General features: G+C 38.8%; 1 protein-coding gene across 1 annotated transcript in view; it reads left to right on the forward strand.

The window, feature by feature from the left end:
- Window positions 1–4,718, forward strand: part of LOC106810574 (putative riboflavin kinase) — an 8,645-nt gene extending 3,927 nt beyond the window's left edge. The window contains exons 3-4 of the mRNA XM_014813967.1: window positions 1,547–1,649; window positions 3,398–4,718. Coding sequence (XP_014669453.1) covers window positions 1,547–1,649; window positions 3,398–3,522 — 228 coding nt within the window. The 3' untranslated portion in view covers window positions 3,523–4,718. The remainder of the gene's footprint in view (window positions 1–1,546; window positions 1,650–3,397) is intronic.
- The last annotated feature ends 4,580 nt before the right edge of the window (window positions 4,719–9,298 follow it).

Below are 9,298 nucleotides of genomic sequence, written 5' to 3' on the forward strand. Positions count from 1 at the left end.
CAGTTCAAGTTCAACGGATTTTGTTCATTTTTGGTATGTGAATGAATAAGGGCTAGGGGTTTTGATATTTAACAAAAAATTATGCAAATTAGGTAGGGTTTGGCAATTATATAGCCTATTATATAGACACGCAGATAACAAACAGTCTGTGGTGTCACACTCGTCTGGTTCGTTTTACAAGATTTCATTGACAATATATCTTTAATGCAAAATTTCTGCTATGAACATATTATGATTTATACTATCATTATATTATTATTATTATGATATAATGATTTATGCTAAGAAACATCAAAGCGGGTATAGCGCCATCTACTGTCACAAATTGTGATTTATTTTGGTTTATAAATTATTTATAATATTATTTATTATTTTCACATAAAAAATTACACATAATTATCAAGAGTATATAATGGGAGTTCTCCCATATATACTCTTCGTTTTTATAATGTACGTCAATGGTTGCTCAATTATAACTGACTTCTTCTCACTCACTCATTTGTGTCCTTTTTTTGTGGTGAGCTACAGTATCATTGAGACTTTCATTTATTATTTACCTGTTTTCTGTATTTTTCTATCTTTATCCATATAACTGTTTTTTCCAATTAACTCAAATATTTACATGATTTATTTACAACAATTTAATAACAACAAATAATTTTTACAACAATTTTTTTTTTATAATAGGGTTAGGGTTAGGGTCACAATGCACCATAAAGCAGGAGTTTCAGGCACGCGATTTGTATCAACCAATGGGATTTGGGAGGTATGCAGAATGCAGAAGGTTGCTGAAATGATGTGTACGCAACTGCGTATCTGCATATCTGCGGCTAACAAAGGTGTCACTACGCACGACTTAAATGTTACGTTTATAACCGTAGCAACAGACCTCAGATGAGCCCAGGCGCTCTGCGGCTCTTGTTTAGATAATTTAATGAAATATTTCAATCCATTTGTGTTATTCATAATTCAAGAAAAGATATTTGATAGTTCACTTTTCCTTTGTTTAGCGCTGTAGAAAGATAAATAGGCGGTGCGCGTTTGATGTAACGTTGCCTGGAAACAGTCGGACTGGAAACAGTCGGTACAGTTGCTGACATAATTTGCTTGTGAACGGTTGCCAAGCGCCACGCGCGGACCCGGAGCTGAACCGGCCATGTATTTTAAATACTGGCATCGGTTATTCGAATAATCAGTTATCCGAACCAAAATATACTCCCTGCCCGTCTCGTTCGGATAATCGAGGTTTAATTCAGTTTTATATGTCAGGTCTGCTATTTAGTGTGCTTTAATATTAACTCACAGATTAAAATAATGTTCTCATCATTTTACACTTTCTATCAAAATCTATCTACTATTGTTGTTTATGTATTAAGGGAATCTAGAAATTGTGTAGTGGCTTGGTGGGTTCAGATTATAACTGAGTGTGGAAATTTGCTTTGTTAAGCAATCATATGGGTCATGAATCTTTGTGGTATGTTCATCGTTTTATTACCATCATGAAGTCATTGTTGATAATTTAATATCCTTTGTAACAATTTTTCAGGAAACCCATATTCTTCACGATTTTGCCGAGGATTTTTATGGCTCAACTTTGAAGACCCTATTACTAGGTTACATTCGTCCAGAGAAGAGCTTTGATGGTTTAAGTAAGTTTTGGGATTTGTCATTTTATGTTGTACGTTATTTAGATTTAAATTCACAATGAATAAAATTTGCTTTAGTTCACAAGTCAAGTGCTGTTTAATATATATACTGTACAGAATATATATATATATACAGTAAAACTCGCATAAGTCGACACTTTTGGGACCAGCATATTTGTGTCGACTTACGAAAATGACGACTTACGCGTAAGTCGTCATTTTGTCGACTTATACAATGTATGTAATGCGCGTATACACTGTTACTCTATTAGCTGCCTTGCGTAGCAGGACATTTGCGTGTGCACGTATGGGAAATTTTTTTGGAACATTTGCTGAAAAAAATGCGGTAATTCCGCGAGGCCGTGCTCTGGAACGAACTAGTTAGTACTGTATAGCAGAATTAATTTTCAGGGAGTCACACGGACTCCTGCATATGTCAAATCAGGGAGTGCGACAGTAAATCAGGGAGTATTTGACTCGATCTGGAGTCGCGTTAATTTCGCACCCTGCTTTGAGCTGCATACACTATATATACTATATAATACACTGTATACAGTGGGGAATCTGGGGGTGTGTGAGCTGCCTGCGAGCTGGAAAATAAACGGTGTCTGCCCATTTCGCCATTTTCCCACTTCGCCATTACCCATTTTGCCAGTTGCCCATTTCGCCATTTTCCCACTTTGCCATTTTCCCACTTCGCCAGTTTCCCATTTCGCCAGTTGCCCATTTCGCCATTTTCCCACTTCGCCATTTTCCCACTTCGCCAGTTTCCCATTTCGCCAATATTTTATGTTGCTTCCACCTCCTGCACGAAATTGATCCTTCCATTCTTAAAAAAAGAGTTATTTCTAGGTCGTTAGTGTTAGGGTTAGGGTTAGGGTTAGGGTTAGGGTTAGGGTTAGGGTTAGGGTGCCTGTACATGATCCATATGTTTTGATATGTACGATTTCGCCTTCTTGTTTTTCAAATAAATAGTTGACTCCATATCTAAAGATTCGTTATAATTTATTCATTACAGAGGCCTACTTTTAACCCACCTCGAACAAGGGGGTGGTCGGGGAGATAGGACGAAATGGCGGAATGGGAAACTGGCGAAATGGGAAAATGGTGAAGTGGGAAATGGCGAAATGGCAAATGGCGAAGTGGGAATTTTTCCATGGCGAAATGGCAAATGGCGAAGTGGGAAATGGCGAAATGGGAATAAACCAAATAAACACAATGCGTCCAAGCGAACAATGCGATTCAAACAATCCGTCTGGACAGCCAGCTCGTGCATTCTCTAGACCGTACACTGTGCCATCGGCATTTCCTATGTCGATTTACAGATGGGAAATTACTGTTGTTTGTATTACATGGGATCTGTCTGAGCGTGTCGACTTGTACATAATGACGATTTATAAATGTCGACTTAGGCGAGGCTATTCCAATGGATTTACTATGAGAGCGAATCAGGACTTTGACTTCCATGTCGACTTATGCGAATTGACGACTTAGACGATGTCGACTTACGCGAGTTTTACTAAATATCCACTTGCATGTACCTGGTTTTAGATTTTATACTGGTCTGATAGAACCTCCATAATTAATGTTATATCTGATTAGTTAATTACACATTTGAACTTTTAAGTAAGTAATAGTGATTAATACATCTGTTGATGTACCTACATATCAAAATTCATGCATGTTGTGATGGTACATGTCGCGAGTTTTCCAGGTTTTGTGAAATATTAAAGTACTTTCTGTCATTTTAGACGATCTTATAACTGCAATCAAGAATGACATTGCCCAAGCTAAGACACTACTAGATCTACCAGCGGCACACCAATATAAGGGTAGTAATTTTTTTAGAAATGGTTTCACCCATTCCCTCTTATAGCATAGATAGTTGTACAGATAGGTAGGTTTTACCTAGTAAAGTTTATTGTTAATGACCAAGTTAACTGGCTTCGACATTCGAGAGAGTGTCAAGTACACTAAAAGGAGCAAACGATCATGCGTGTTTCACAAGTAGTGCATTAACTAAAAGTGTAGCTATAATGTAAATAGTTGGAATGTAGAGTATAATAGTAGTCAATTGTCCACCACATCCAACTTGATAAAGTACATGTATACTATACTATCTTAGCCATGCACCTGAAAATGCCTGTGATCAAGAAGTGTATATTTATCAAATAGATTGCTTGGAGTATATTTCTTAAGACGATGTGCTTTGTAGATACAGGCATTAGTGTATATGAGGTTGGTGTGAATGTTTATTTATTATGCTTGGCATAAATATCTATGAACAATATCTAGATCCATGCTAGATACCCACCCTTCTGTGTGTATTCTTCTGTATTAGTTGGAGTAGAGTTTAGTAGCCTACCTACGCACAATATTGCACGTTTGTAGAGTAAATGAATACACATTGTTGGCTGTTTGTTAAGTAAATGGAGTGCTCACGAGGTTATATGTTGTTATAGATGTATTCGTTATGTTATGGCAAACAAATAAGCAAATTCATCCTAAACGATTGCACGTGTGATATATATGATTTGCTGCTTCGGTGATATTCACGTTTCTCACTGTTTAGTTGAACTTTGTAAGTATGCTCGCAATAAACCTATCGCAGATCTGTCAACTTGCACGATGAGGTTTTCATGCTCGGGATCACAATGTATTGTGCGTTTGCACGTGAATTCTAGCGAATCTGGTGAGTCTGCTTCTAGATCCATCTAGCATGGCTACCCACGTTCAACGTTTTATAGACTTACGACAATAAAGCTGTATGGAGTTGAAAGGTCTGCGCGTAGAACTACCGGTTGGTCGACTAGTCTTATAACGAAGAAGTTCAATTGTGAATATATTATGTACTAGACATAAGGTGGCGGCAGTCCGGAGGACATATGCTGTACATGTCAAATCTGGTCGGTTGTTTGTGTGTGTATGTGTTGGTGCTAGAATCTATACATTGATAATGAACCCTAGCGATATAGTAGCGTGTATCTTTTGCATGTACGTTATTTCATTCATTTGCCATGGATTAGTTGAGATGTTGATTAAACAAAAATTATATCACTACTACTAGTGAAATACTTTGTTTTAAATTTTGTAATTATGGTAGTATATAAGATCACAGCACTTGTTTATGTGTTTCGCTGATGCACATGCTATAGAATGATAACATCTATAGTATAAATAATCTTACTCCTGGTATAATGATAGTGTTGTAGCACCTCCTATGTAGACATCTAGTCTATGATATACGTGCTCTGGTAAATCACTGATCAGTGCCACGTGGCGCCACCTTTATTCTGTATAGGAAGATAAAAAGTCGTTTGCATTTAATAATAACCAGGTATTTTGCATTCAAATTCGTGACAACATCTGCATCCTTCAGTTGATAAACTATACACTGTGTGCATATCTTGACACGTATGAGATGAGCTAAATACTGCTTTTTTTGCACAATAAATGTGTACAATAAAAATGAGTTTGCAATAATATGCTTAATTTACCCATGCTGCTCGTTTTGTGGGGGAGGGCTGTGCCCTGTATTTAGCCATGCCAAACATCAACTGATTATGTCTGACGTTATGGTGATTTTATGGCCGGGAATATTCAGTCGATACGGACACTAAATTGGCATTGCTCTCCACTACATGCGTCTTTTCCGCGTTGAGACATGCTGGTTTTCTGTTAACATGAGACCTGCAAATAAGTGTCTAGCACTCACGTTCTTATCTCGCGAAAGCGGATTGTTCTTTGGATACCACATACCGTACATATTTACATTCTGTCATCTTTTTGCTTCTTTCCTTTTCTCTTTTTTTAAGTGGTTTTTTATTGTTATGCCGCATTTTTCTCAGTGATTTCTTTGTCTTTATTGCAGCTTCTCACTCCCACATGATTCCCTTCTTTTTACTTTACAAATTACAGATTCTTTTTTCCACTATTGGGTCCTCGCTGTTCCCTTTTATCAATCTCCAACTCGAGATGGTCCCGTTATTTGGGGAGGGGGCACATCCCCCTCGGAAAACAGACATCCGGGCATTCATTACTGTATTAAAAGGTCACCGGACTTTGTGGCCCCAGGCAAGACCGCCACGAACCCTGGATGGTACCCCCGCGAAGGTATGTTGTAGAAGTGACAGTGCTTAGAAGGGTTTATTAATGTGATCCAGGTAAGTTTTAGAGGTGACATGCAGTGATTAAGAATGGGGTTATTAAATTAATCCAGGTATGTTTTGTTCTGTGTATGAATTCCAATAAAATGTGATAAAATTTCCTTGAATTTCTGATAAAATGTCCTTGAAAAGTCCTTGAAGTCCTTGGAAAAAATTTCAGTCCTGTATGAACCATGAAAGAAGACTTATGTATAAGACGTCTTGCTATGCACAAATGAATTTCTCAGCAGAACACCAGACACCAGATGAGCCCTGTCGCACTGCGGCACTTGTTTGAGATTATTTACTCCTAACGTTATAAATAAATATAAGTAAATATAACCGTTGCTTTGAGCGATGGTTAACGAAACAACGGCTTTTCTTTAAACATAATTGCTTTATTATCGTTTCACTGCATTGAAATTACAAGCATTGATATGATGTTTAGCCTTCTCTTCGACCACGAGCAATGGCTCTCTCGCGTGCTCGTGTACGCTTTTCGTTTTTCCGCACCGCACAAGTTAACATTGGCCAGGCTCCTTCGCTCGCGCTGTATAATATTCCATCATCAAAGCTCGCGCTACCTATATCGACCCACACCTACATTGTTGACAACGCTTTGACGATCGTTTAGGTGGGTTTAGGTTTAGAACGTTTTCATTGCCACTACTAGCTAGCCTACCTCGCCGTGAGAATAGACTATCGCGGGTATTCAGGCTAGGCCATTTTTTAGCACCGCAAGCTACAGTTTGATTACAGAAAAAGTGGCCGGTAGTTCGTGATGCATCATCGCTCATGGTTGTGTTGTAAGTTTGAGTATATATTCATTTCAGATGAACATATTACACTGGTACTACTCGTAGTTCATATAAATAAAGTTATGAATTAGTCGCACCGCCAATTCACCGTTACCTGAATTATATTGTACATCTTCTACAGGAGGCCTTTTTTGGAATTTTTTTCCGCCCAAATTCAGCACTAGAGTGCAATAATTTGCATTATGCACGCAAGTTAGATGCCTCGTGGACGTCTAGAAAGCATTAGAAGTGAAATTGGTCTTGTTGTGTATTCGTGACATTCCGTCAGGTGGCGTAGTCACAACGACCGGTTGGTCATTTTTGTGTTGAAATGTGGTCAGACAACTTTGTAGAAATTCGCATCATAGAGCTGGCAAAAGTTTCGAGCGGGGCATAGAGCACAGATAAGAAAAGATATTTTTTTGGGCTGCCAAAATGACATAAGAGTCCAGAGAGGTGTGATAAGTCATAAGTGTCTGACTGCCACTTAAATGTAAATGAGTAAATGAGTAAATGAGTAAATGTAAATGGTACGCACTGGAGTCCGTCAAAATTCTCCACTATTTGTTCTGATCATTTCGTGACAGGTAACTACTATTTTATAACTGCGTGTGTGTGCGTGCGTGCGTGCGTGCGTGCGTGCGTGCGTGCGTAATGTTTGTGCAAGCTCTGTTTACCTCTGTTTGCCCAATCTCAAGATTGGTTGCCCAAACTGCGGATGCGCTGAAATTCCAAGTTTGTGCAAGATTCCAAGTTTGGGCACAACAGCACTACTCTTACTCTTAGTCTTAGTCTAGTTCATGTAGCCGAGTTGTCCGCAAATGCAGACGTTATAACTCCGCTTTGCTAATCTGAGGGTGCGAGTTTATCGTCTGCAGACACCCTTGTAAAAAATTTTGCAATTTTTGTTGTGGGCATTGGATAGGTGAATCGAGTAGCACTGAGGGCGTGACGGGGATATATACCAGGATAGACCCGAAATATCAAGTACAGACCATCTGTTTGTCAATATCGCTTTCCGAAGACTTTATCTCCGTTTCAGAACTTTGTTTTCATGCAATAATTCATCCTAGTAAGAGTAACTTTGATATTTTTGGCCATATTCATTTCGATCATCCAATGAAATTCACTTCCGGTAGTTTCAGGTTCACTCGGAAATAATTAAGATTAACCGGACCATAGATGGCGCGGACTACCAATTTGAACATCGGGAATAGCCGAAGTAACCAGAAGTGATTTTCATTAGTTGACAAATGTGAATGAAGACAGACCATTTTGGTATGATGTTTACATTTACCAACTTGATATATTCTTATGTTGTGGCCGCTACCAGGACATCATAGCAGGCTTTCATTTTTAAGGGGCGCGATCGCGCCCACGCTTTATCGCGCACCCGAAATTGTGCCGTGGTGCGTGCATCATCGCGCCTCATAATAGTGGTTGAAATATCGCGCACCAAAAGTCCCTTACTAGTAATACTGGCAATGCCACCTGTCACAATTATTACAAAGGTTAGCGACACACAACAATTCGTGGTGCGTAAGTAACTGAACGTATGACAGAGGTACAGGTTACTACCCTCTGGTTTATACAACAGCATCCAAATACAGGTACCTACACGGTAGCCACAAGCTACCTGCTCGTTTTCCACTATACGTGGCGAGAAGTGGTTTTCTGCCGACGTGAAACAGTCGTAGGGCTGGAGGGGCTACATACGTGGCTACTACGTACAAGTAATTTGGCTAGTTTGTTGATGAATTGTGATGATATTTCGTGCTGATTTATGCAGGTACATAGATTAGAGTCTCTAAGGATGAAGATCAGAATAAATAAAACAAGTTTATTTTTACATCCGATCAACTCTTTTATTAATCTGTGTGCTAGTGTTGGGTTGTTGGATGAAAAGAATGTAATCATGACGAAACCACTGAATGAATGAAGGTGAAGATGAATGATAATCAGTGGATTGACATGACATCCCAATTTTCGTTTTGGATTTCACTCTAGACTAAGGATTGGTCATGATTCCATCATCACACCCCAAGAGGCATGATGGAGAGCCCTCAAGGAGCTCTCCATCATCCCTTTATTAGGGTGTGATTTTTAGTGGAGCTCTCCATCATATGCCTCTTAAGGGTGTGATTTTTTAGTGGAGCTCTCCATCATGCCTCTTAAGGGTGTGATTTTTTAGTGGAGCTCTCCATCATGCCTCTTAATGGTGTAATTATGGAGCGTGAAAACAACCCCTATGGTGTCCTAGGGGAGTCATTAGTAGTCCTCCTGTACTTTTCAAATCTGAAAAACTGTCATAGCGTGCATGCACGTAGATAAATGATTCAAGTTCAGATTAAAGTAAGTTACACGGGCCCATTCCTATTTAACAACCCCAGGTTTAAAAACCCTAACTCTAACCCTAACCAAACTCACGACATGGGTGTGTAAACGCTACTTGTACCGTTACACGCAATAGGATTGTATATATCGGGCGCATATATTACTTATAATAGCGATGCTGATCGCTCGCGCCATATTGTCTAGATTTCAGCAACCATATTTTCAGTTAAGTCAATGTAGCTACTTTCAGAAGACGTAACTTTTAATATATATCATATTATGAAAACAAACTTTGTGGTCTAGATGAGAAGGGCCTCAACCGTTTATGTTATTATTTTCAGATTTTATTTCATTTTTACCGTAACCGTTTTTGAGA

Source organism: Priapulus caudatus, unplaced genomic scaffold (assembly GCF_000485595.1).
Source record: "Priapulus caudatus unplaced genomic scaffold, Priapulus_caudatus-5.0.1 Scaffold454, whole genome shotgun sequence".
Classification (NCBI taxonomy): Eukaryota; Metazoa; Priapulida; class Priapulimorpha; order Priapulimorphida; family Priapulidae; genus Priapulus; species Priapulus caudatus.